The sequence below is a fragment of the Oncorhynchus nerka genome, linkage group LG15 (genome assembly GCF_034236695.1).
Source record: "Oncorhynchus nerka isolate Pitt River linkage group LG15, Oner_Uvic_2.0, whole genome shotgun sequence".
NCBI lineage: Eukaryota > Metazoa > Chordata > Actinopteri > Salmoniformes > Salmonidae > Oncorhynchus > Oncorhynchus nerka.
Window position 1 is genome coordinate 24758188 of NC_088410.1, and position 27855 is coordinate 24786042.

General features: G+C 44.8%; 2 protein-coding genes and 1 long non-coding RNA gene across 4 annotated transcripts in view; 1 reads left to right on the plus strand and 2 right to left on the minus strand.

Annotated features, from left to right (window-relative positions):
• Window positions 1-15529, minus strand: part of glis2a (GLIS family zinc finger 2a) — a 45175-nt gene extending 29646 nt beyond the window's left edge. Inside the window, 1 exon segment of the mRNA XM_065001333.1 lies at window positions 14554-15529. The gene's annotated coding sequence lies outside the window, so the exon portion shown is untranslated.
• Window positions 1-27855, minus strand: part of LOC135560148 (uncharacterized) — a 630141-nt gene that overhangs the window by 433281 nt on the left and 169005 nt on the right. The gene's annotated exons all lie outside the window — the stretch shown is intronic.
• Window positions 17196-26966, plus strand: LOC115115760 (transcription factor AP-4-like). 2 transcript variants are annotated; one of them, XM_065001334.1, is made up of 7 exons: window positions 17196-17564; window positions 19606-19771; window positions 21907-22005; window positions 22257-22430; window positions 22684-22848; window positions 23362-23511; window positions 23734-26966. In XM_065001334.1, exons 1-7 carry the CDS (start codon window positions 17482-17484, stop codon window positions 23890-23892), a joined length of 996 nt encoding a protein of 331 aa, XP_064857406.1. In that variant the 5' UTR covers window positions 17196-17481; the 3' UTR covers window positions 23893-26966. The 2 variants fall into 2 exon arrangements, with proteins under 2 accessions (XP_064857406.1, XP_064857407.1); XM_065001335.1 differs by lacking the exon at window positions 17196-17564 and adding an exon at window positions 19098-19270.

Sequence of the window (27855 nt, forward strand, 5' to 3'; positions counted from 1 at the left end):
CTCCCTCTCCCTCTCTTTCTTTCACTCCCTCTCCCTCTCTTTCCTTCACTCCCTCTCCCTCTCTTTCTTTCACTCCCTCTCCCTCTCTGTCTCACTCCCTCTCTTTCTTTCACTCCCTCTCCCTCTCTTTCCTTCACTCCCTCTCCCTCTCATTCTTTCACTCCCTCTCTTTCTTTCACTCCCTCTCTTTCACTCCCTCTCCCTCTCTTCCACTCCCTCTCCCTCTCTTTCCTTCACACCCTCTCCCTCTCTTTCTTTCACTCCCTAGTTTTTGGGGTCTGTAAATAGTTGTGAGGGTCTCTACTCTCTAGGCTCCACAACAGCCTCACTCCTCAAAGGCCAAGGAAGAAAAAGCAGGAAACAAGAGTAGGGTTGTTACGGTGGTCATACTACCACCATACACCACAGTCATGAGTCATGACCGCAGCAAAATGCCATGTGACCATTGAGTCATGCTAATCTCTTATGCACTCTGGATATGTGTTGGTAGTACCCAACTCGCTAACTACCATCAGGTCCTAACGGCCTGGTACTCAGGTCTCTGTTGTCCCTCTAACCACCTTCAGGTCCTAACGGCCTGGTACTCAGGGCTCTGTTGTCCCTCTAACCACCATCAGGTCCTAACGGCCTGGTACTCAGGGCTCTGTTGTCCCTCTAACCACCATCAGGTCCTAACGACCTGGTACTCAGGGCTCTGTTGTCCCTCTAACCACCATCAGGTCCTAACGGCCTGGTACTCAGGGCTCTGTTGTCCCTCTAACTGCTCTGATGTCAATGCAAATGCAATGGAAAATCACATCAAACACTCATCATCAAAACAGTATTGTGTTTTTAAAAGTCCAAAAGCCTAAGATGTTGTTTCAAAGCCAAACACAATGAAATGGACAGCACTTTCTAAGGGGATGATTAGTACAAAACAACCATAAGCATATTAGAGCTGATGAATACACACATATTAGAGCTGATGAATACACACATATTAGAGCTGATGAATACACACATATTAGAGCTGATGAATACACACCTATTAGAGCTGATGAATACACACATATTAGAGCTGATGAATACACACATATTAGAGCTGATGAATACACACATATTAGAGCTGATGAATACACACCTATTAGAGCTGATGAATACACACATATTAGAGCTGATGAATACACACATATTAGAGCTGATGAATACACACATATTAGAGCTGATGAATACACACATATTAGAGCTGATGAAAACACACATATTAGAGCTGATGAATACACACATATTAGAGCTGATGAATACACACCTATTAGAGCTGATGAATACACACATATTAGAGCTGATGAATACACACATATTAGAGCTGATGAATACACACATATGAGTCCCAGTCTGAAAGAATAAAACTGAATTAAAATAATGACTGTACTGTTTTTACAATACATAACCTACCGCATATTACGCACGGCAGACAAACATAAGAAAAGTGATTTCAGATGTATTTGGTACATAATTGGTCTAGCCTGTACTCCACAATAAACATGTATTATTACGTAATATGATTATTATGGACTGTATTATGATGCATACTGGATAGACGGGTTACTTTATACTCCAAACGTTCTACCCATGAGTCTGGGTGTCACACCCTGACCATAGTTTGCTTTGTATGTTTCTATGTTTTGGTTGGTCAGGGTGTGATCTGAGTGGGCATTCTATGTTGGATGTCTTGTTTGTCTATTTCTATGTCTGGCCTGATATGGTTCTCAATCAGAGGCAGGTGTTAGTCATTGTCTCTGATTGGGAACCATATTTAGGTAGCCTCGGTTTCACTGTGTGTTTGTGGGTGATTGTTCCTGTCTCTGTGTTTTGCACCAGATAGGACTGTTTTAGGTTTTCGCACGTTTGTTGTTTTGTTAGTTTATTCGTGTACAGTTTCTTTATTAAAGTACAATGAATAACAACCACGCTGCATTTTGGTCCGCTTCTCCTTCACCACAGGAAAACCGTTACACTGGGAGATAATATAGAGGCCTAGACGATGCTGTTGGTTCATTGATTGTGCAGGGTGGCTTACAGAGTTAGCCTACAATTATAGATCATTTTGTATTTGATTTTGAATAGTCTAGTAATAGGGATTTTTTAAAAATATTTTCATAATTAACAGGCTGACACATGACCTTTAGCTACAGAACATCTCACCGCCATGCGTTTCCATCTCCTCCCCTCTTTCCTTCATTCCATTCCCGAGGGCGCAGTGAGAGAGGCTGGCAACAGTTTAATAAAATGTGTTACTATCGATGTTCCCAAACAGATTTCACTTGGTAGCTGCAGGAGCTGGGTTGGAGGGCCCATGACATACAGAGCTGGGTTGGAGAACCCATGACATACAGAGCTGGGTTGGAGAGCCCATGACATACAGAGCTGGGTTGGAGAGCCCATGACATACAGAGTTTGGTTGGAGAGCCCATAACATACAGAACTGGATTGGAGAGCCCATTGGAGAGCCCATGACATACAGAGCTGGGTTGGAGAACCCATGACATACAGAGCTGGGTTGGAGAGCCCATAACATACAGAACTGGGTTGGAGAACCCATGACATACAGAACTGGGTTGGAGAGCCCATGACATACAGAGCTGGGTTGGAGAACCCATGACATACAGAACTGGGTTGGAGAGCCCATGACATACAGAACTGGGTTGGAGAGCCCATGACATACAGAGCTGGGTTGGAGAGCCCATGACATACAGAGCTGGGTTGGAGAGCCCATGACATACAGAGCTGGGTTGGAGAGCCCATGACATACAGAGCTGGGTTGGAGAGCCCATGGCATACAGAACTGGGTTGGAGAGCCCATGACATACAGAGCAGACATACAGAGCTGGGTTGGAGAGCCCATGACATACAGAGCTGGGTTGGAGAGCCCATGACATACAGAGCTGGGTTGGAGAGCCCATGACATACAGAACTGGGTTGGAGAGCCCATGACATACAGACTGGGTTGGAGAGCCCATGACATACAGAGAGCCCATGACATACAGCTGGAGAGCCCATGACATACAGAGCTGGGTTGGAGAGCCCATGACATACAGAGCTGGGTTGGAGAGCCCATGACATACAGAGCTGGGTTGAGCTTGATGAGAGAACAGCGTGTGCAGCCTGAGGCAAGGAACAGAGCGCAAGTTCCTTTTGCAACTTTCTCAATCATCAAGTCAAATCAAATTGTATTAGTCACATGCGCCGAATACAACAGGTGTAGTACACCTTACAGTGAAATGCTTAATACATTTAAACTCAGTTTTTCACAATTCCTGACATTTAATCCCAGTAAAATTTCCCTGTCTTAGGTCAGTTAGGATCACCACTTTATTTTAAGAATGTGAAATGTCAGAACAATAGTAGAAAGAATCATTTATTTAATATTTTATTTCTTTCATCACATTCCCAGTGGGTCAGAAGTTTACATACACTCAATTAGTATTTGGTAGCATTGCCTTTAAATTGTTTAACTTGGGTCAAACGTTTCGGGTAGCCTTCCACAAGCTTCCCACAATAAGTTGGGTGAATTTTGGCCCATTCCTCCTGAAAGAGCTGGTGTAACTGAGTCAGGTTTGTAGGCCTCCTTGCTCTCGCACGCTTTTTCAGTTCTGCCCACAAATTTTCTGTGGGACATGAGGTCAGGGCTTTGTGATGGCCACTCCAATACCTTGACTTTGTTGTCCTTAAGCCATTTTGCCACAATTTTGGAAGTATGCTTGGGGTCATTGTCCATTTGGAAGACTCATTTGCGACCAAGCTTTAACTTCCTGACCGATGTCTTGAGATGTTGCTTCAATATATCCACGTAATTTTCCTCCTCATGATGCCATCTATTTTGTCAAGTGCACCAGTACCTCCTACAGCAAAGCACCCCCACAATATGATGCTGGCACCCCCGTGCTTCAAAGTTGGGATGGTGTTCTTCAGCTTGCGATCATCCCCCTTTTTCCTCCAAACATAACGATGGTCATTATGACCAAAACAGCTATGTTTTTGTTTCATCAGACCAGAGGACATTTCTCCAAAAAGTACGATCTTTGTCCCCATGTGCAGTTGAAAACTGTAGTCTGGCTTTTTTATGGCGGTTTTGTAACAGTGGCACCAAAGTACGTTCATCTCTAGGAGACAGAACGCGTCTCCTTCCTGAGCGGTATGACGGCTGCGTGGTCCCATGGTGTTTATACTTGCGTACTGTTGTTTGTACAGATGAACGTGGTACCTTCAGGCGTTTGGAAATTGGTTCTTGGCTGATTTATTTTGATTTTCCCATGATGTCAAGCAAACAAAGAGGCACTGAGTTTGAAGGTTGGCCTTGAAATACATCCACAGGTACAACTCCAATTGACTCAAATTATGTCAATTAGCCTATCAGAAGCTTCTAAAGCCATGACATAATTTTTTCCAAGCTGTTTAAAGGCACGGTCAACTTAGTGTATGTAAACTTCTGACCCACTGGAATTGTAATACAGTGAAATAATCTGTCTGTAAACAATTGTTGGAAAAATGACTTGTGTTATGCACAAAGTAGATGTCCTAACCAACTTGACAAAACTATAGTTTGTTAAAACAAGAAATTTGTGGAGTGGTTGAAAAACGAGTTTTAATGACTCCAACCTACGTGTATGTAAACTTCTGACTTCAACTGTATTTACAGGGGAGTCAATGTGCGGGGACACCAGTTAGTTGAGGTAATATGTACACGTAGGTAGAGTTAACTAACCTATAGTTAGTTGAGGTAATATGTACATGTAGGTAGAGTTAACTAACCTATAGTTAGTTGAGGTAATATGTACACGTAGGTAGAGTTAACTAACCTATAGTTAGTTGAGGTAATATGTACATGTAGGTAGAGTTAACTAACCTATAGTTAGTTGAGGTAATATGTACATGTAGGTAGAGTTAACTAACCTATAGTTAGTTGAGGTAATATGTACATGTAGGTAGAGTTAACTAACCTATAGTTAGTTGAGGTAATATGTACATGTAGGTAGAGTTAACTAACCTATAGTTAGTTGAGTTATGTTGTAGAGTTAACTAACCTATAGTTAGTTGAGGTAATATGTACATGTAGGTAGAGTTAACTAACCTATAGTTAGTTGAGGTAATATGTACATGTAGGTAGAGTTAACTAACCTATAGTTAGTTGAGGTAATATGTACATGTAGGTAGAGTTAACTAACCTATAGTTGCATCATGCAGCCTACATATGTTTTGATTTCTAAGACATTCTAAAGTTTGTATCATTCACAACTAAAGGTGCCAAATAACTCTAAATGTAGCATTTAGGACCTGTTTCGAATGATCACTTTTACGCTTAACATAGTCACTTTATATGCCCCTCTCTTTCCAGAATGGGAAAAATATCCTTTCTATTTATTCTGCTAAGTTCAATTATATTCTTCTTACTATAAAATCATATAATATCAAATAATAGCATGGGACTTATAAGCATATATTGTCAGCTAAATGAACAAGTCTACAGCCTATGTCATGGCACATAGCCTGGTAATTTCATAATGTTTCTTTAGACCTGCCTAAAATAAATTATGGATTTATTGTGATGGTGTCTATTAAATAGATTTATTAGACTTTTTGTAAATGTAGATGTTCCAAAGGCGTGTCTCAGCGGTTTGTATGTGTGGAGGCCTGGAGATGCTAAACGTGTTGATGTTAATTAACGGTCAATTAACATGAGACCGTCAGTCTTTTACATGACAATAACCGGCTGACAAAAAGTCATGATTGCCACAGCCCAGCAAGATCAAGGGAGGGAGAGAAAGTATGAGGGAGAGAGAAAGGACGAGAGAGAATACATGTGGGGAGAGAAAGAAGTGGAGAGGTGGGTGAGGAGAGAGGAGGGAGGAGGGAGGAAAGAGGGAGGAGATGCGGAATTCCGTCTGTGTTTGTTTTGGAAGTGAACACACAGACGCACTGCTCTGTGGAGGATAAAGGAAAGAGGGATGTTTTATTTTCTTTTTAGAGAAGTGGGATGGAGAGAGGGATGTGTGGGTTGGGGGTCGGGGTGGCCAGGGGCCCTCATAGATGTATGGAGTCACACAGGTGGTGTTATCCATACTGGGGGAAACCGTGTGTGTGCATCGTGCCTGTGTGTCGTGTGTGTGTGTGTGTGTGTGTGTGTGTGTGTGTGTGTGTGTGTGTGTGTGTGTGTGTTTACCTGTGTGCATGTGTTTGTGCTTCAGCTGCTTCTGAGTATGCATGTGTTTGTTCATTCATGCATGAGTGTTTGTTAATATGTGTGTCTAGAATCCATGCATACATATGTGTGGATACAGTATATCTACAGCATGTGTGTGTCTGCAGTAGGCTGTGTGTGTGTGATTCCCCGGCCCATCCAGACCTGAAGAGAGAGAGAGAGAGAGAGAGAGAGAGAGAGAGAGAGAGAGAGAGAGAGGAGGTGAATAAGACATTCCTGGGGGGAGCAGAGAGAGGCAGTCGTTAGTGGTTAGAGTCTAACAGGAGAAAAATGCCTGGTCTGAGCCCAGCCAGACTAGAGCCAGAGTACACACACACAGCCAGACTAGAGCCAGAGTACACACACACAGCCAGACTAGAGCCAGAGTACACACACACAGCCAGACTAGAGCTAGAGTACACACACACACACAGCCAGACTAGAGCCAGAGTACACACACACAGCCAGACTAGAGCCAGAGTACACACACACAGCCAGACTAGAGCCAGAGTACACACACACAGCCAGACTAGAGCTAGAGTACACACACACACACAGCCAGACTAGAGCCAGAGTACACACACACAGCCAGACTAGAGCCAGAGTACACACACACAGCCAGACTAGAGCCAGAGTACACACACACAGCCAGACTAGAGCCAGAGTACACACACACACACAGCCAGACTAGAGCTAGAGTACACACACACACACACACACACACAGCCAGACTAGAGCCAGAGTACACACACACAGCCAGACTAGAGCCAGAGTACACACACACAGCCAGACTAGAGCCAGAGTACACACACACAGCCAGACTAGAGCTAGAGTACACACACACACACACACAGCCAGACTAGAGCCAGAGTACAAACTCACAGCCAGACTAGAGCTAGAGTACACACACACAGCCAGACTAGAGCTAGAGTTAGAGGGAGGCCAGCTTTCCCCACTCTAACTGTGTGTGTGTGTGTGTGTGTGTGTGTGCGTGTGTGCGTGCATGTATGTGCTGCTATGGGGAGTAGTGGGGAAGGTTTTCATAACTAGCTAGAGTTAAACCCGTTGAACTCTCATGTACAAACAGGGGCAGTCAAAGACAACACAGGGCTTACCCAGCATGGCACAGCTCCAAGGGGTCCTTTTGCTATATCACACACACGGTTCCCCCCAGGACTTTGCTACATCACACACGGTTCCCCCCAGGACTTTGCTATATCACACACACAGTTCCCCCAGGACTTTGCTATATCACACACTGTTCCCCCCAGGACTTTGCTATATCACACACACAGTTCCCCTCAGGACTTTGCTATATCACACACTGTTCCCCCCAGGACTTTGCTATATCACACACTGTTACCCCCAGGACTTTGCTATATCACACACACTGTTCCCCCCAGGACTTTGCTATATCACACACTGTTCCCCCCAGGACTTTGCTATATCACACACACAGTTCCCCTCAGGACTTTGCTATATCACACACAGTTCCCCCCAGGACTTTGCTATACCACACACTGTTACCCACAGGACTTTGCTATATCACACACACTGTTCCCCCCAGGACTTTGCTATATCACACACTGTTCCCCCCAGGACTTTGCTATATCACACACACTGTTCCCCCCAGGACTTTGCTATATCACACACTGTTCCCCCCAGGACTTTGCTATATCACACACTGTTCCCCCCAGGACTTTGCTATATCACACACTGTTCCCCCCAGGACTTTGCTATATCACACACTGTTCCCCCCAGGACTCCCCCCAGGACTTGTATAGGAGTATATATAGTTGGCAAGGGGTTGCTACGTACGTACACATGTTCATGTGCTCTAACACGTACCCTCACACACATTGTTGTTTCTAAGCTGTAGACTTGGGCGGTATACTGTATATCCTGTATATCCTGTATACCGGGGTAGTTTGACATGTTTAATACCGGGCTCCCTAAAGTTTGGCGGTGCGTGCTACGCCACTGCTTACAAATATAAGTTCATTATCTAAGATGTGCTAAATACATGATGTCCAGCTCAGGCTCCAGCTATTCATTGGGTTTGCTAACTTGCTAGCTAAGTGTCTAGCTTGCAAGACCAAGCTTCTTGGTTACAGCAAAGACAACTAATCCCCTCGTGGATCAGTATTATTTGTATTTTCTTACAGTTGGAAAGAAATAGCACCCTTTGTGTGCACTGCCGGTAATACCTTATACCCCAGTATGGTACAGGAAAGGTATGAAGGTATGAAAATATGTATACCGCTTGACTCTACAAAGCACATTCATGAGTGTACTCATGGGACTTTCACACTTCACACACGTTACACACACACACACACACACACACACACACACACACACACACACACGATGAGTCTTCCTTTCTGTTATATGTTCTCATCATGGCTGTGCTGTCTTCTCATCACCCAGTTAGTCAGTCTGGTGAGGTCCAGTAGTCAGTCTGGTGAGGTCCAGTAGTCAGTCTGGTGAGGTCCAGTAGTCAGTCTGGTGAGGTCCAGTAGAGTCAGTCTGGTGAGGTCCAGTAGAGTCAGTCTGGTGAGGTCCAGTAGAGTCAGTCTGGTGAGATCCAGTAATCAGTCTGGTGAGGTCCAGTAGAGTCAGTCTGGTGAGGTCCAGTAAGTCAGTCTGGTGAGGTCCAGTAGAGTCAGTCTGGTGAGGTCCAGTTAGTCAGTCTGGTGAGGTCCAGTAGAGTCAGTCTGGTGAGGTCCAGTAGAGTCAGTCTGGTGAGGTCCAGTAAGTCAGTCTGGTGAGGTCCAGTAGAGTCAGTCTGGTGAGGTCCAGTAGAGTCAGTCTGGTGAGGTCCAGTAGAGTCAGTCTGGTGAGGTCCAGTAGTCAGTCTGGTGAGGTCCAGTAGAGTCAGTCTGGTGAGGTCCAGTAGAGTCAGTCTGGTGAGGTCCAGTAGAGTCAGTCTGGTGAGGTCCAGTAATCAGTCTGGTGAGGTCCAGTAGAGTCAGTCTGGTGAGGTCCAGTAATCAGTCTGGTGAGGTCCAGTAGAGTCAGTCTGGTGAGGTCCAGTAGTCAGTCTGGTGAGGTCCAGTAATCAGTCTGGTGAGGTCCAGTAGAGTCAGTCTGGTGAGGTCCAGTAGAGTCAGTCTGGTGAGGTCCAGTGGAGTCAGTCTGGTGAGGTCCAGTTAGTCAGTCTGGTGAGGTCCAGTAGAGTCAGTCTGGTGAGGTCCAGTTAGTCAGTCTGGTGAGGTCCAGTAGAGTCAGTCTGGTGAGGTCCAGTAGAGTCAGTCTGGTGAGGTCCAGTAGAGTCAGTCTGGTGAGGTCCAGTAGTCAGTCTGGTGAGGTCCCAGTCTGGTGAGGTCCAGTAGTCAGTCTGGTGAGGTCTGGTCAGTCTGGTGAGGTCAGTCAGTCCAGAGTCAGTCTGGTGAGGTCAGTAATCAGTCCAGTTAGTCAGTCTGGTGAGGTCCAGTAATCAGTCTGGTGAGGTCCAGTAATCAGTCTGGTGAGGTCCAGTAGAGTCAGTCTGGTGAGGTCCAGTAATCAGTCTGGTGAGGTCCAGTAATCAGTCTGGTGAGGTCCAGTGGTGAGAGTCAGTCTGGTGAGGTCCAGTCAGTCTGGTGAGGTCCAGTAATCAGTCTGGTGAGGAGGTCCAGTCCAGTAGTCAGTCTGGTGAGGTCAGTAATCAGCCTGGTGAGGTCCAGTCAGTCTGGTGAGGTCCAGTAGTCAGTCTGGTGAGGTCCAGTAGTCAGTCTGGTGAGGTCCAGTTAGTCAGTCTGGTGAGGTCCAGTAGTCAGTCTGGTGAGGTCCAGTAGTCAGTCTGGTGAGGTCAGTAAGTGAGGGCCAGTAGAGTCAGTCTGGTGAGGTCCTGTAATCAGTCTGGTGAGGTCCAGTAATCAGTCTGGTGAGGTCCAGTAGAGTCAGTCTGGTGAGGTCCAGTAATCAGTCTGGTGAGGTCCAGTAATCAGTCTGGTGAGGTCCAGTAGAGTCAGTCTGGTGAGGTCCAGTAGTCAGTCTGGTGAGGTCCAGTAGTCAGTCTGGTGAGGTCCAGTAATCAGTCTGGTGAGGTCCAGTAGAGTCAGTCTGGTGAGGTCCAGTAGAGTCAGTCTGGTGAGGTCCTGTAATCAGTCTGGTGAGGTCCAGTAATCAGTCTGGTGAGGTCCAGTAATCAGTCTGGTGAGGTCCAGTAATCAGTCTGGTGAGGTCCAGTAGAGTCAGTCTGGTGAGGTCCAGTAGTCAATCTGGTGAGGTCCAGTAATCAGTCTGGTGAGGTCCAGTAGAGTCAGTCTGGTGAGGTCCAGTAGAGTCAGTCTGGTGAGGTCCAGTGGAGTCAGTCTGGTGAGGTCCAGTTAGTCAGTCTGGTGAGGTCCAGTAGAGTCAGTCTGGTGAGGTCCAGTTAGTCAGTCTGGTGGTGAGTCAGTCCGGTGAGTAATCAGTCTGGTGAGGAGGTCCAGTAGAGTCAGTCTGGTGAGGTCCAGTAGAGTCAGTCTGGTGAGGTCCAGTAGAGTCAGTCTGGTGAGGTCCAGTAGTCAGTCTGGTGAGGTCCAGTAGTCAGTCTGGTGAGGTCCAGTAATCAGTCTGGTGAGGTCCAGTAGAGTCAGTCTGGTGAGGTCCAGTAGAGTCAGTCTGGTGAGGTCCAGTAGTCAGTCTGGTGAGGTCCAGTAGTCAGTCTGGTGAGGTCCAGTAATCAGTCTGGTGAGGTCCAGTAGAGTCAGTCTGGTGAGGTCCAGTAGTCAGTCTGGTGAGGTCCAGTAATCAGTCTGGTGAGGTCCAGTAGAGTCAGTCTGGTGAGGTCCAGTAGAGTCAGTCTGGTGAGGTCCTGTAATCAGTCTGGTGAGGTCCAGTAATCAGTCTGGTGAGGTCCAGTAGAGTCAGTCTGGTGAGGTCCTGTAATCAGTCTGGTGAGGTCCAGTAATCAGTCTGGTGAGGTCCAGTAGAGTCAGTCTGGTGAGATCCAGTAATCAGTCTGGTGAGGTCCAGTAATCAGTCTGGTGAGGTCCAGTTAGTCAGTCTGGTGAGGTCCAGTAGAGTCAGTCTGGTGAGGTCCAGTAGTCAGTCTGGTGAGGTCCAGTAGTCAGTCTGGTGAGGTCCAGTAATCAGTCTGGTGAGGTCCAGTAGAGTCAGTCTGGTGAGGTCCAGTAGAGTCAGTCTGGTGAGGTCCTGTAATCAGTCTGGTGAGGTCCAGTAATCAGTCTGGTGAGGTCCAGTAAGTCAGTCTGGTGAGGTCCAGTAATCAGTCTGGTGAGGTCCAGTAATCAGTCTGGTGAGGTCCAGTAGAGTCAGTCTGGTGAGGTCCAGTAGTCAGTCTGGTGAGGTCCAGTAATCAGTCTGGTGAGGTCCAGTAGAGTCAGTCTGGTGAGGTCCAGTAGAGTCAGTCTGGTGAGGTCCAGTAATCAGTCTGGTGAGGTCCAGTAATCAGTCTGGTGAGGTCCAGTAATCAGTCTGGTGAGGTCCAGTAATCAGTCTGGTGAGGTCCAGTAATCAGTCTGGTGAGGTCCAGTAGAGTCAGTCTGGTGAGGTCCAGTAATCAGTCTGGTGAGGTCCAGTAATCAGTCTGGTGAGGTCCAGTTAGTCAGTCTGGTGAGGTCCAGTAGAGTCAGTCTGGTGAGGTCCAGTAGTCAGTCTGGTGAGGTCCAGTAGTCAGTCTGGTGAGGTCCAGTCAGTCTGGTGAGGTCCAGTCTGGTGAGGTCCAGTAGAGTCAGTCTGGTGAGGTCCAGTAATCAGTCTGGTGAATCAGTCTCCAGTAATCAGTCTGGTGAGGTCCAGTAAGTCAGTCTGGTGAGGTCCAGTAATCAGTCTGGTGAGGTCCAGTAATCAGTCTGGTGAGGTCCAGTAAGTCAGTCTGGTGAGGTCCAGTAATCAGTCTGGTGAGGTCCAGTAGAGTCAGTCTGGTGAGGTCCAGTAGAGTCAGTCTGGTGAGGTCCAGTAGTCAGTCTGGTGAGGTCAGTCAGTCTGGTGAGGTCCAGTAATCAGTCTGGTGAGGTCCAGTAAGTCAGTCTGGTGAGGTCTGTAATCAGTGAGGTCAGTCTGTCTGGTGAGGTCCAGTAGAGTCAGTCTGGTGAGGTCCAGTAATCAGTCTGGTGAGGTCCAGTAATCAGTCTGGTGAGGTCCAGTTAGTCAGTCTGGTGAGGTCCAGTATCAGTCTGGTGAGGTCCAGTAATCAGTCTGGTGAGGTCCAGTAGTCAGTCTGGTGAGGTCCAGTAATCAGTCCAGTAATCAGTCTGGTGAGGTCCAGTAATCAGTCTGGTGAGGTCCAGTAGAGTCAGTCTGGTGAGGTCCAGAGGTCCAGTAATCAGTCTGGTGAGGTCCAGTAGAGTCAGTCTGGTGAGGTCCAGTAAGTCAGTCTGGTGAGGTCCAGTAGTCAGTCTGGTGAGGTCCAGTAATCAGTCTGGTGAGGTCCAGTAGAGTCAGTCTGGTGAGGTCCAGTAATCAGTCTGGTGAGGTCCAGTAATCAGTCTGGTGAGGTCCAGTAGAGTCAGTCTGGTGAGGTCCAGTAATCAGTCTGGTGAGGTCCAGTAATCAGTCTGGTGAGGTCCAGTAATCAGTCTGGTGAGGTCCAGTAATCAGTCTGGTGAGGTCCAGTAATCAGTCTGGTGAGGTCCAGTAATCAGTCTGGTGAGGTCCAGTAATCAGTCTGGTGAGGTCCAGTAGAGTCAGTCTGGTGAGGTCCAGTAGAGTCAGTCTGGTGAGGTCCAGTAGAGTCAGTCTGGTGAGGTCCAGTAGAGTCAGTCTGGTGAGGTCCAGTAGAGTCAGTCTGGTGAGGTCCAGTAGTCAGTCTGGTGAGGTCCAGTAATCAGTCTGGTGAGGTCCAGTAATCAGTCTGGGGAGGTCCAGTAATCAGTCTGGTGAGGTCCAGTAATCAGTCTGGTGAGGTCCAGTAGAGTCAGTCTGGTGAGGTCCAGTAATCAGTCTGGTGAGGTCCAGTAATCAGTCTGGTGATGTCCAGTAATCAGTCTGGTGAGGTCCAGTAGAGTCAGTCTGGTGAGGTCCAGTAGAGTCAGTCTGGTGAGGTCCAGTCCAGAGAGCTTTCTCCTTTCTGTGATCGCTGCTGGATTGTATTATGATATTATTTTCCCACTGTCTCTTTCTCTGTGTGTGTGCGGTGGTGGTGGTGGGGGGTGGGTCTGTTACAGTCCCGTTGCATCATTGCTTCTTAAGGGCCGCTTTGTCTCCGAGAAGCCTGGAACTAGGCCCTCTCTTTTCCTGCTGTGGTGATGTTGGGTGTATCTGCGTATTGTATCTAGTTCCCCTCAGACTCCTTTTGCACTGTTTGTGTGAGTGTGGTTGTGTGTGTGTGTGTGTGTGTGTGTGTGTGTGTGTGTGTGTGTGTGTGTGTGTGTGTGTGTGTGTGTGTGTGTGTGTGTGTGTGTGTGTGGTCAAACTAAGGGCCAGTCATCTTTATTATTGGCCCACAATAGACCAGATGTAAGATTCCTGAAACCTCTGTGTGGGCATAACACACACTTATCAGTACGTTGACAAGGACTCCCACTGGACACAGACGTCCATTCAACGTCTATTCCACGTTGGTTCAACGTCATTTCATTGAAATGACATGGAAACAACTTTGATTCAAGTAGTGGGTGCCCAGTAGGCTGGTTGTCCAATCAAACACGTTCCCAGTGTTTCACTCTGACCTTTAGGGCTAATCTCATTATCTCCTTCTGGTTAGTGTTAAAAAAGCCAACTCTCTGTACACTTTAACTGGATTTAGGCTCCAAACTCTATCACTCCAAATGTCTCATATAGGCCTACCACTAAACTCACTGCAATCTAATCAAATGTTCTGGAACTAGGGCCTATACTATACTAGGCTTACTCAACATGTCTCATTTGAGAGACATTTTGGAAAGGCCATTGTTGAAAATAAGGGCAGGTTAGGTCATGAATGGTCGTGAACGGTCAATCAACTTTAACAGAACACTATTGCACACTATTCCGGTTGGCTGGATATGATCTAGTCTGTGACAGACCGTTCAATCAAGTCACACATATGTAGCCTACATGTCATTTTAAAGCAGCCTGTGGTGAGATGTTAAAGGAAGATGTTAAAGGAACGAATATGGGATGTTGGATACAATATCAAATGTGACATTTAGGCTACACAGGCAAAATAATATGGTGTCCAGACATGTCAGACTGACAACATAACGGACCGTGACATCCAGTCTAGACCGACAACCGGTCACGAGCAACCAAATTTCCCACAGGAGCCGAATTGATCAAATCTACGTAGTCTATAAATATAGTAGTTTACATACGTTACCACAGCGAAATTATTATAGGGGAATAAAGGACACGTATGCAAAGTAAGAATATGTCATGGACTCCCATGGGAGAACATGGATGTCTGAGTGTCTGTGTGTGTTTACCTTATAAAAGCCTTGTCTCCACTGGACGCGAACGTATAGTAAGTATCCTTGTCGGCTCTCCTCGTTGGATGTCTCCTCTACTGTCACTTCTCAGTATCTTCTTGATGTGCACACATCCGTTTCAAACGGTTGATAGGCTACAGAAGGGTGTCTATTCAAGAGACAAGTTTAGTAGGCGCTTGTCGAACCTTTGTCGATAGAATATAATATATATATAACAGACTGTACGGAAAATAAAGACATAAAAACCCACCCCAAAGGAGTCCGTTCGTTCTACTGCTATATTTCTTTACAAATAGGCCTAGCTTGTCGCAAAAATAATCATCTGTTTTTCTGCGAGTATGGAAATCCAGGACGCACTGAAAAAAAACACGTCCAGCAGAAAAAAAAACTTTGCTTTACAGAGTCTCGAAAACAAACCGAGCCTCGTTGTCAATAACCACAACACTGTTAGGAAATAATGTCAACACTGACATTCGTCAAATAGCCTATGTTAGGATCAAATATAGCTTCAAGCTTGCGCTCTTGGAAAGAAGGTGCATCGCTTAGTTACGACGCTAGTCAACTGCCTTCTCGGTAGGCGGTCATCCCCCTAGTTGTCTTTTTAGAAGAGGGCGGGGGGTGTCATTGGTCTATGTGGGTGCGCAGCTAACCATCGAGATGGAGAGGAGGTGGTAGTCGCTGGCAGATTTGGTCCTGTCTGTTTTCTCTTTCCTTCCTCCCTTCCACTGTTCGCTTCCAGCGGTTGTCTCTCACGATTTCTACTCCAATCGTTTGCTTGCCTCAGCTGAGCCGTGCGTGGCTCTCTGTCGTTCTATTCTCTCTCTCTCTTTCTCTTTTTTCCGGCTACACCCCTCAGCAGGAGACGTGACTGTGTGGTTCCAGCCTCCCCGTGGTCGTCTGCTGTGTACGTAGACAGACCAAGACCCAGTCCAGCCCCTATTCCCCCACGCAGCCACCACCACTCCTCTGTTCCGTAACAGACCCTAGCAGCCTACCTCTTCCAGCTCAGCGCATGCCTCCCTTGCCTTCTCGTTCCCGCCTATCACTTCCCGAACACGAAGGTTGTCCTCGGCTCATTTCCAACCTTTCCTTCAAGTCTCTCTCTTTCTCATGTTTCTCGCTCTCAATTCAATGGGCTTTATTGACTTGGGAAACATATGTTTACATTGCCAATGCAAGTGGAATAGATAATAAACACAAGTGAAATAAACTATCAGAAAACATTACACTCACAAAAGCCTCTCTCTATCTGAAGAAAGAAAACAACACTCGAGTGAACAAAAAACACGCATCTCTCTCACAGATATTCTCTATTTCTCCGTCTCACAGCTGACTTCTCCCTTTCTTCATCTCTCTGTCTCTCTCTCTCACACACACTTCTTCTCCTGAAGAAGGCACAGTGATGCCGAAACGTTGGTGATTTACCCGATAAATGACTGGGAGTTTATATATAGTGTGCACTCACTTTATTTTTTATAGCTTATAGTTCATCCGCCGTTAGACAGCACCTCTAGATGAAATAATTGTATATGTGTATGTGTGCACCAGCTCATGTTTTGTATTCAACATAATAGGTTATTGAAATACCTGGATACTTATAAAGTTGTTTTTATTTTTTATGTTTGGGGTGCACACTTTGGTTCGTCACTAGTTTCCACAGCCACAAAGTCATAATTATGGCTAAACCCTGCTTATTTCTTTAAACCTAACCTTAACCTGTCACATAGGCTAGCCGTATGCCTAACCCTAACCTTAAATTAAGACCAAAAATAAAACGTTTGTTTTCCTGAATTTATATGATACAGCCATCACGAAAACCCACACCTTGGTTTGATGACCATAACTGCATGAGAAGGTTTAGTCTACCATCTGCTGGTCAAAGGGTGCATGGAAGAGCTATAGATTTTTTTCATATAAAATGAAACATCTTAACAAAAATAGATATGTGAAGATTGTGGAGCATATTCCGTTGTCCTATATCGCATAGTTATAGCCAATACGCCTATACTCATTCGTATATACGCCTATACTCATCAGACTACTGCAACATTTCCAGATAGGCTATCACACAACGTGTTTACTCCCCTAGTCTTATGCCATACTAGACCAATAGCCTTCTTACTATAAACTATTGGGCTATACTGGCTATATAGCTTTAACCTGAATAAGAATAGGGGTTGCTGTTACATAGGCTACAATCCATTTCGATAATTTACCATAGCTATCATAATGCTACTTGGTAATAAAGGTTTTTATTACGGTATAGACATAACATCAGGACTTTCAAATGTATTTGACCTGATAGGCACTGGCATAACAACATGTCATCTATTTTTGTTTTTAAAGAATATAATAAATTAGAATAGAATATATCGTTGTTTTATAGAATATAGGCAAATGGGTTGTTTGTTATTGTACTTGACTTTGGTTTGTTGCCTTGGCCTGGCCTCCTGTTTTCATTTTCTCTTTAGTGTATTTTACATGTTTTTATAAGCACCAGTTGGCCGTTCCTTGTTCAATAGGCCCTACTGCTTCTGTCTCAAAGTAGCTCTTTGTTTGTGCGTAGTCTGGTCTGCTCTGCACAGAGAGAAAAAGCTGCCGTGCTCTCCTTGATTCCGACCAGCTGTTTCCCGCCTCGAGACACAGAGATCAGCTGCAAACACACACGTAGTAGTAGGCGGAGGCGCCACACGCACGCAGGGAAATCCGCATCAGCTGGAGCCACACACAGTTAGCTTAGCTAGACTTTTAGCTACAACCTCCAACAATACTACGCAATACTTAGCTATGTGCAATCGAACATAGTACAGGAGTGTATTTTTTATTTTTACGGCAAGGAAATAGGAAAAATAGCCTCAAACACAGAGCAGGCTCAAGGGGTTACAGCTGAAGATATCTAACGTTAAGTAGCTTGGTAGCTAAAGCATGGAATACTTCATGATGCCTACGGAGAAGGCTTTACAACAATTCAAGAAATCGGAGAAGGATGTTATTGGAGGGCTTTGTAGGTGTGTATTGCACAATCACGCTTCCGATAAGATGTGTATTGTGTATTTTGATTGCAACTGTGAGTTATCTGCTTACTAACTAGCTAGTAGCCTGCATGTAGTTAGCAATCTAGCTACAACAATATTGGCACAACATTGGTTGAAGGAAGCTATGATTTCTTGTTAGCTGTGCGCATATGAGCGCATACCCCGAGGGCGGGACGAAAGCAATCATTAAATATGTGTCCCGAAACATCGTAACGGCTAGTGGTGTTAATAATGGCCGTTGGTGGTTACAGTTGTAGCGAAAAATGTAAATAAATACTTGAAATCGATACATTTTGTATCCAGCTAACACGAACCACGTGGTTACTAATCACACTGCCCGCTGCTGTGTAGCTAGCATCCGCTAGCTCGCATTCCAGATGTTGTCTACGGTGTTCCTTCCCCAACAGGTCGACAAAAATAATGCAGTTGTACTTTTGTGACACAACCTAACAGTATGTGCGTGTTTACTGGCTTTGGGTCACACATGTAGGGAACCTACGAGGTGTAGCGAGTAAATATGCCTGCCGTGGCTAGCCAGCTAGCTCGTGGGTAGCGCGGCCATGCTTATGTGTCGCGTACTGAAATTGGCTAAGCTCTCGAGCTTAGTAGCATGGCGGTGGTGTGTGTTCAACATCCGCAACAGCATTTAAATAATAAACATCACACAATTTCGTCCATACTAAGTTATATTCAACTACTTTAATTTTATTTATTCATATTTTGTAGAAAGACCCCGTTTTTGTGAAGTCGACGCTGTAATAGTGTTTCAAATAGGTAGGCAAAAAGCATTGTTCTCTATGTGAAGGGGGTGGTCTTGGTGTCAAATTTCACTAGGCTACCAAACTAGCTACGTATTTTGGCGAAGGATTTGCACATATACATTCTGTTTCGTTGGTCGGCCGACAACAAGCTTGTTAGCTACCATATATACGTGCTAGCTACAATATTTCGTTGTACTAAGTCTGCTCACTCAACCAATGTATGTGAGAAGCGCTCGATCAACCAGGGGTTTATAGCTAAACACGCTTCTAGAATCTTTTGGAGCAGAAACAGAGTTTATGAATGAAGGCAGCGTTCAAATCTAGATTGCAGTACGCTAGTCTGTACTAGTCTATAGGCTCACATCGCCAATGGCTTGGATGCATTCCATCTCAAAAGTATTAGATTTTTGGTTGTCCATTTAACATTTTATTAGTATTGATTTAGGCATATCTTATTTGTCTTGCTTACTGTACTCTATTCAGTTGACTAAACAAATAGCTATTGTGAGTCTAAGCATTGTGTGCATAGATACTCGGTCTGCTAACAGGCCTACATTTCCCCCTCTTAAGATGTTGTGTGACAGTTAACTGTCGCGTTGTGAATGATTGTAAGCCTAGCTGTCAGACACGTTTCCCGAGATCTGGTTATTCTACTTCTTTGTAAACCTTGTAGAGCATGGTTTCCCAAACTCTGTCCTGGGCCCCGTTTTGTATTTTACCCTAGCAGTACACAGCTGATTCCAATAATCAAAGCTTGAGGAGTTGGTTATTTGAATCAGCTGTGTAGTGCTAGGAGAACCAAAATGTGCAGGACCAAGTTTGGGGAAATCCTGTTGTAGGACATTCACTGATGTACAATATGTTATCTCTGGAGGTTATATGGTTTACATATTACTCTGGCTGAGTAAACAGAACAGGGTAGGTTAGCAACCATTAAATGGGTTGAAGGGCAGTGAGTTCAGGGAAACTCCAGGACCTGACCTTATAATAGCCCTAGTCACGAACCGAAGTGAAATGTAGGTGGGGGGTGTGGTTGCAGGGGAGTGGGAAGCGCTGTACTACCTGCATGTGCACTGTGTTTTCCACCAAGCTACATCTGCATGATAGGAATTTCTAACCATGTAATTTCTAATTAGACACGAGGTGAAAAGCAGACTAAACTACAATACATCTGAATAAAATGTAACTTTTGTCTCCATTTCCCTCTGTCTTTCTCGCCATCTCTCCTTCTATCCCATCATTTCTCCCTTCAGTCTGGCCAACATCCCGCTCAGCCCGGAGACTGCTCAGGACCAGGAGAGGCGTATCCGCCGGGAGATCGCCAATAGTAACGAGCGGCGCCGCATGCAGAGCATCAACGCAGGGTTCCAGTCGCTGAAAACACTCCTGCCACACACAGACGGCGAGAAACTCAGCAAGGTAGGAGAGCGGGACCATAATCTAACTGTGTTTGTGTCCATACTAGAGGTTGACCGATTAATCGGAATGGCCCATTTCAAGTTTTCATAACAATCGGCAATCAGCGTTTTTGGACACCGGTTATGGCCGATTACTAGTTTATCTAGCTTGTTCTGCGTTGCATATAATCGATTCGGTGCCTGTTAATTTATCATCGAATCACAGCCTACTTCGCTGAACGGGTGATGATATAACAAGCGCATTAGTGATAAAAGCACTGCCGTTGCACCAATGTACCTAACCATAAACATTAATGCCTTTCTTTAAAATCAATACACAAGTATATATTTTTAAACCTGCATATTTAGCTAATATTGCCTGCTAACATGAATTTCTTTTAATTGGGGAAATTGTGTCACTTCTCTTGTGTTCTGTGCAAGCAGAGTCAGGGTATATGCAGCAGTTTGGGCTGCCTGGCTCATTGCGAACTGTGTGAAGACCATTTCTTACTAACAAAGACCGTAATTAATTTGCCAGAATTGTACATAATTATGACATAACATTGAAGGTTGTACAATGTAACAGCAATATTTAGACTTAGGGATGCCATCCGTTAGATAAAATACGGAACGGTTCCGTATTTCACTGACAGAATAATTTAATTATTTTTCTGGATTTGACCATATTATTGACCCAAGGCTCGTATTTCTGTGTGTTTATTATATTATAATTAAGTCTTTGATAGAGCAGTCTGACTGAGCGGTGGTAGGCAGCAGCAGGCTCGTAAGCATTCATTCAAACAGCACTTTCCTGCATTTGCCAGCAGCTCCTCGCAATGCTTCAAGCATTGCACTGTTCATGACTTCAAGCCTATCGACTCCCGAGATTAGGCTGGCAATACTACAGTACCTATTAGAACATCCAATAGTCAAAGGTATATGAAAAATACATGGTATAGAGAGTAGAGGTCAACCGATTAATCGGAATGGCAGAATAATTAGGGCCGATTTCAAGTTTTCATAACAATCAGTATTTTGGGCGCCGATATAAAAAATACATTTATTTATTTTTTATAATCATACATTTATTTAACTAGGCAAGTCAGTTAAGAACACATTCTTATTTTCAATGACGGCCTAGGAACTGTGGGTTAACTGCCTTGTTCATTGGCAGAACGACAGATTTTCACCTTGTCAGCTCGGGGATCCAATCTTGCAACCTTTCAGTTAACTAGTCCAACGCAATAACGACCTGCCTCTCTCTCGTTGCACTCCACAAGGAGACTGCCTGTTATGTGAATGCAGTAAGCCACGGTAAGTTGCTAGCTAGCATTAAACTTATCTTATAAAAAATAATCACTAGTTAACTACACATGGTTGATGATATTACTAGATTATCTAGCGTGTCCTGGGTTGCATATAATCTGACTGAGCGGTGGTAGGCAGAAGCAGGCGCGTAAACATTCATTCAAACAGGACTTTTGTGCGTTTTGCCAGCAGCTCTTCGTTGTGCGTCAAGCACTGCGCTGTTTATGACTTCAAGCCTATTAACTCCCGAGATGAGGCTGGTGTAACCAAAGTGAAATGGCTAGCTAGTTAGCGCATGCTAACCAGAGGGACGGAAGCTATTCTGTTACACTGGCAATACTAAAGTGGCTATAAGAACATCCAATAGTCAAAGGTTAATGAAATACAAATGGTATAGAGGGAAATAGTCCTATAATAACTACAACCTAAGACTTCTTACCTGGGAATATTGAAGACTCATGTTAAAAGGAACCACCAGCTTTCATATGTTCTGAGCAAGGAACTTAAACGTTAGCTTTCTTACATAGCACATATTGCACTTTTACTCTCTTCTCCAACACATTGTTTTTGCATTATTTACACCAAATTGAACATGTTTCATTATTTATTTGAGACTGAATTGATTTTATTGATGTATTATATTAAGTTAAAATAAGTGTTCATTCAGTATTGTTGTAATTGTCATTATCTCATATATATATAAATAAATCGTCCGATTAATCAGTATCTGCGTTGAAAAATCATAATCAGTCGACCTCTAGTCCATACCACCCATGGAGGATTCAAGGAAACTGTTTCTGAGAGTATTGATTCTGACCTAACTTTCTGATATTATTCCTGTCTATTCAGGCTGCCATCCTACAGCAGACGTCAGACTACATCTTTGCTCTGGAGCAAGAGAAGACCCAGCTACTGCAGCAGAACAACCAGCTCAAACGCTTCATACAGGTAGACATTCATCCATTTATATTAACTTCATATAGCCAAGTCTAGCCATAGAAATGAATAAACATATTGTAACTTGTGACTTTTTTAATATGTACAAAAGTACATGAACGTGTAAAGTGATCCATTACATTTGTGTGTACAGTATAAATACTTTCTCCCTAACAATTACAACGGCAAACTATTAACTGTTCATGGCATGGCCATAACTAGTCAAAATGCTCCCTCTCATCCGGTCTCCTCTCCTCCTGCAGGAGTTCAGTGGTTCCTCCCCAAAGAGGAGGCGTGGGGCGGAGGAGAAGGATGAAGGGATCGGCTCCCCAGACATTCTGGAGGAGGAGAAAGCCGAGGAGCTGAGGAGAGAGATGTTGGAGCTCCGACAACAGCTGGACAAGGAGCGCTCGGCGAGGATGATACTGGAGGAACAGGTGAGAGAAGGATGGTGGGCGGGGAGATGTGGGAGAGACTGCTCATCCTGCTGTCCCTAGCCAGAGGGGGGAGTTAGAAGAAGGGATGGAGAGAAGGTTGAACTAAGAGGTGGTGAGACTGAGGAGAGGTGAACTAGTGATGGGGAAGAAGGATACAATGAGGGACTGAGAATGAAAAGAGGGAAGGTAGAGTGAAGAGGAACATAGACATAACGACTGATCACCCTTCTCCCCCGTGTCTTTGTCCATCCAGGTGCGTTCTCTGGACATGGTGCTGCACCCAGAGAGGCTGAAGGTGATCACCCAGCAGGTCCAGGAGGAGCAGGCTCACATCCAGACCCAGACCTTACTGAGGCTACAGCAGCTCCATGCAGAGACCAGCGCAGAGAGGGACAGACACGCAGCACACAGCCCACAGGTACAGAGACACACAGGTTACAGGTGGAGGACACAGGCGGGTCACAGGTACAGAGACACACGGGTTACAGGTGGAGGACACAGGCGGGTCACAGGTACAGAGACACACGGGTTACAGGTGGAGGACACAGGCGGGTCACAGGTACAGAGACACACTGGTTACAGGTGGAGGACACAGGCGGGTCACAGGTACAGAGACACACGGGTTACAGGTGGAGGACACACGGGTTACAGAGACACACGGATTACAGGTGGAGGACACAGGCGGGTCACAGGTACAGAGACACACGGGTTACAGGTGGAGGACACAGGCGGGTCACCGGTACAGAGACACAGACAGAGAGAGACACACACAATCCACAGATGGGGAAACGCAAACCATTTTTGAATGGAAGGAATGTGAATGTTTTATTTCCCTTCCTCTCCTTGTACCCTCTTACTCCTAATTTTTCACCTTTTCTCTCTTCTCATTTCTCAACTCTTCTTATTCTCACCATCTCTTCTCCTCCTTTAGGTGCGGTCCCCAGCCCCCACTCACCACCCCACGGTCATCGTCCCCGCCCCCACGCTGACCCCGCACCACGTCACCGTGGTTACCATGAGCCCCGCCTCCAACACCAGCACAGTGTCAACGTCCCGGCAGAACCTGGATACCATCGTACAGGTGAGGGAGAGTGTGTCCTTGTGCTCTTTAGGGTTTCTATAGTGAAGTTCATTATGTGTCCTTGTGCTCTCTATGATGTCTGTAGTGTTATAGTACTGTTTGTGTTTGAGATGGACAGAGAGCGTATGTTTGAGTGTGAGGTGTATAGATAACCCCATTACATATAGCGTCACTGAATCATGACCTCTAACCTTAGAATTCTCTATGACCTCTGCCCTCCAGGCCATCCAGCACATCGAACGTGCCCAAGAGAGGAGGGGCAGTGCTGAGGAGGAGAGGAGACGAGCAGTCATCGTTAGCCCTGCCCACGTCTCCATGGATACCACCGGCTCTGACACGGCCTCCGACAGTGAGGGAGAGGAGGACTGCTCCATGAACTAACACAGAGATACACATACCGTGTTCTCTATACAGTTTCAGACAGCATGAGCCAAGGTTGCTCAATGAACTGTTAGCTACTACACACACACCTATACATATATATATATACACACACACACCAATACATACTGTATATACACACAACGTGTTCTCTCCAGAGAGTTTGAAATCAAGGGAGAGGACTGCTTGATGAACTGTTCGCTGCCACACACACACACACACACCAATACAAACACAATCAGACAGCATCTGACTGGTAGAGCGAAACAATGACATTTGTTCTACTAAAATCCAAATTCAATCATAAACCAGTGATCAACAAATGGAACACACACACGTTAGCGATACCCACCCACTGTAGAAGACGATCACAAAGATTCCCTCCAGACGCCTGACTACTTTTTGATATAGATGTTTCTTTTTTTGAACCTGTCTTTGGCATTATAATGACTGGAGTCAGCCAGTAGGTATGATAAGCTCTGGTCAGATCGTGTGCTTTTAAATCACAGATGAAGAAGTTGGCTCAATATGGCAGTCTATCGTAAAGGGCTTTCCAGACAAAGCTGCAGCGGGATTCTTTTCAGGCGGAGCGATCGGCGTTGCTCATAAAGGCTGCTCAGCCGAGGCGGAGAAAATGGGTATCTGCTCTAATTTGGCAACCTTGCTCCGCCCGATCGCTTCCTGTCTGGAAAGTCTTTAAGACCATAGACAGCGATAGGTTGGCTCTGGCAGAATACAACACAGCTGGTACTTAGCTGGATCCCATCAATCACATGTATGAATGAAACTTACAGAATAAGCTGTGTCACTAGCTCTATTAGGGTTACATAGAAGCAAGCAGTGGACCATTCTCTTAACCTTTCAAAGTTGTTTTCCATCTTTTCTAGAAGAAAAAAAAGTTTTCCTAAGTGTCGGGTTTACCAAGAAGAGGATAGTTTCCAATTAGGTCTCTTTTTGATTTTTGTTTATTTCAGTGACTATGCACTAAACGGTTTTAGGTATTTATGCAATACCAAGCTACAGTAAATTTGTTTTATAGGTGGGGTAGTGTTGAATATTAGGCAAAAGTGTTTTTAAAAACATCACCCCTTCACCCAATATGAATCTATGCACCTCCCAACAAGAGAACATAACATGCATACAGTATAGACGGGTTGGTTGTCTAGCAACAAAACCAATGCATGCGCAACTATGGGGCAAAACAGACAGGATTGGCTAAGATTGTTGACACGTAAATTATATTTTGTCTCAATGTTTATTGAAAACATAAATACACTTCTCTCAAATACATTCTTACAGTTGTTGCTTAGCTAGCTAGTGAATTTGAGCCATAGTCAAAACACCTTAAAACAAGACATGGTAGCTGAAACGAGCCACCGACGATTCCCCACAAGGCAGCTTCCAGGCATTGTTGCAAGCTATCTGACCGCTCAGAATCCTAATACCACACGGCCTCATCGATGCGTGTGCATAATGTTCGTGAAATGCTCAGCCAACCCGTCTTTGTCAACGTGTACAGTCATAACACACATGTAACTACATGCGTTGAAGAATGTAGTATTTTTCTCTGATGGTGCTAACAGGGATCGTATGCCCTCTGAGACCATTAGATTTGAAACCCCCCGGGGGCATATCCTAACCCAACGGGTAGAGCTCAACTCCTACACAAGCACTGAACTAGACATTTACCCCAGTCCCTTTCCCCTCGTACCCCTCCATGTTGTCAGTTTGTTTTGGGTTAGGGACTGGAAGCCTGGAGTCTCTCACTCACTTCCTATGATATGTTGATATGACGCTATGGGTCAGTAGTTTTTCCTGAACCATGTTTAAGGCTACAACTAGGGCCATGAGTTTTCCTGTATAGATCTCGTGATCAGGGAAGAACAGGAGTTTCTAGGAATGCTGAATCTGAAATGATGCTGTAAAAACATTCCATTTATTTTGACCGTTTTTTTCTTGTTTCATCCCTCCATGCTCTATTGCCAATTGATGCTGTGTTCGTTTTTTGTCTTAAATGTTATATTTTTCTGGGATTTCCTTAGTCCTTGTCTACGTATGAAACGGCACCCTATTCACTACATGAGGCACTGGCCAAAACTAGTGCACTATTTAGCATATAGGGTTCCATTGTCGACGTAGCCACTGTCTACATGAAGCTCTTCCTGTGTGAGAACTTGGCTCCAGTGGGACATTTGGGTTGACGAAGCTAATTCATTTTGTGATTCAACTTCATAACTGGTTACAATATTATGTCTATTTAGCCTTGTCCCAGATCTGTTTGTGCTCTTGCCTAACTCTGTTGTCATTGTCAAGCCAAAACGCATGACAATTCCATTAGGCGTTGGCAAGAGAGCAGAAACATCTTATTGTCTGTTGTAGGGGGAAATTATCATTTTGTGTGAACTTCAAATCTGGTTAGAATAGGAGCTATACTTACTGACTACTGCGTTATGGCCCAAATGGCACACTAAATAGTGAACTACTGTTTACCAGGGCCCTGGTATAGAGTGCACAAGGTAGGGAATAGGGTTCCATTTGGGACACCGCCAGTATCTTCATCGTCCTCATCAGAGATATTTATCTTCTTGGTTGTTTCTTCTGTTCAGTTTAAAAAAAAAAAATTATGCTGAAGATGTGTGCATCATATTTCAGCACTGGTGTCCTGAGAGATTGTTGGTTGTTAGAGAATCTCTTAATAATCAATAATTAGAGATTATTGATATGAAGCACTTCCCGGTCTGTACTGCCTGAATCAAGGACGACGATGGCACCACAGATTTTTACTATGTTGATCAAGCTCTTTTTGCTGTGACTTAAAACCGAACAGCTGTGTTTCTCTCCTTTTCTTCAAATATGTTAATTTCTCTCATCTCTCTGCCTGCTCTCTGCATCCCTCCTTTTGTCCTATTTTTTTAATTACAGACATTTGTATATTTTTTTTATTTCTTTTTTTTTGTCAGTCCAGGTCGATGAGAAGCTGTTATATTTTGTTTAAGAAAAATGAACTTGTTGGGAAAAACAGGCCTTTGTAAAGAAAAAATACAATAAAATTTGTACTTGTTTTTTAATACATACATACATGGCTTACATTTTTATTTGACCTTTTTGAATTACAATCAATTTGTTAAGCTGCCACCCTGAACCTTTTACAATTTTGTTTAAGTATTTAAAGGCCCCAGTGCAATTAAAAATAAAATAAAAAGATATTCCTTTCCCTATATACATTACCAGTCAAAAGTTGGGAAACCTACTCATTCAAGGGTTTTTCCTTATTTTTTTTTACTATTTTCTACGTTGTGGAAAACAATGGACTCATGTAGTAACCCAAAAAATGTTAAACAAATCCAAATATATTTTAGATTCTTCAAAGTAGCCGCTGTTTGCCTTTGACAGATTTGCACACTTGGCATTCTCTCAACCAGCTTCACCTGGAATGCTTTTCCAACAGTCTTGAAGGAGTTCCCACATGCGGAGCACTTGTTGGCTTCTTTTCCTTTACTGCAGTCCAACTCATCCCAAACCATCTCAATTGGGGTGAGGTTGGGTGATTATGGAGGCTATGTCATCTGATGCATCACTCTCCTTGGTAAAATAACCCATACCCTGCCTGGAGGTGTGTTGGGTCATTGTCCTGTTGAAAAACAAATGATAGTCCCACTAAGCACAAACCAGATGGGATGGTGTATCGCTGCAGACTGCTGTGGTAGCCATGCTGGTTAAGTGTGCCTTGTATTCTAAATCAGACCATGTCCCCAGCAAAGCACCATCACACCACCATGCTTCACGGTGGGAACCACATATGCAGAGATCATCCGGTCACCTACGCTGCGTCTCACAAAGACACGGTGGTTGGAACCAAAAATCTCAAATTTGGACTCATTAGACCAAAGGACAGATTTCCACCTTTATTTAACCAGGTAGGCCAGTTGAGAACAAGTTCTCATTTATAACTGCAACCTGGCC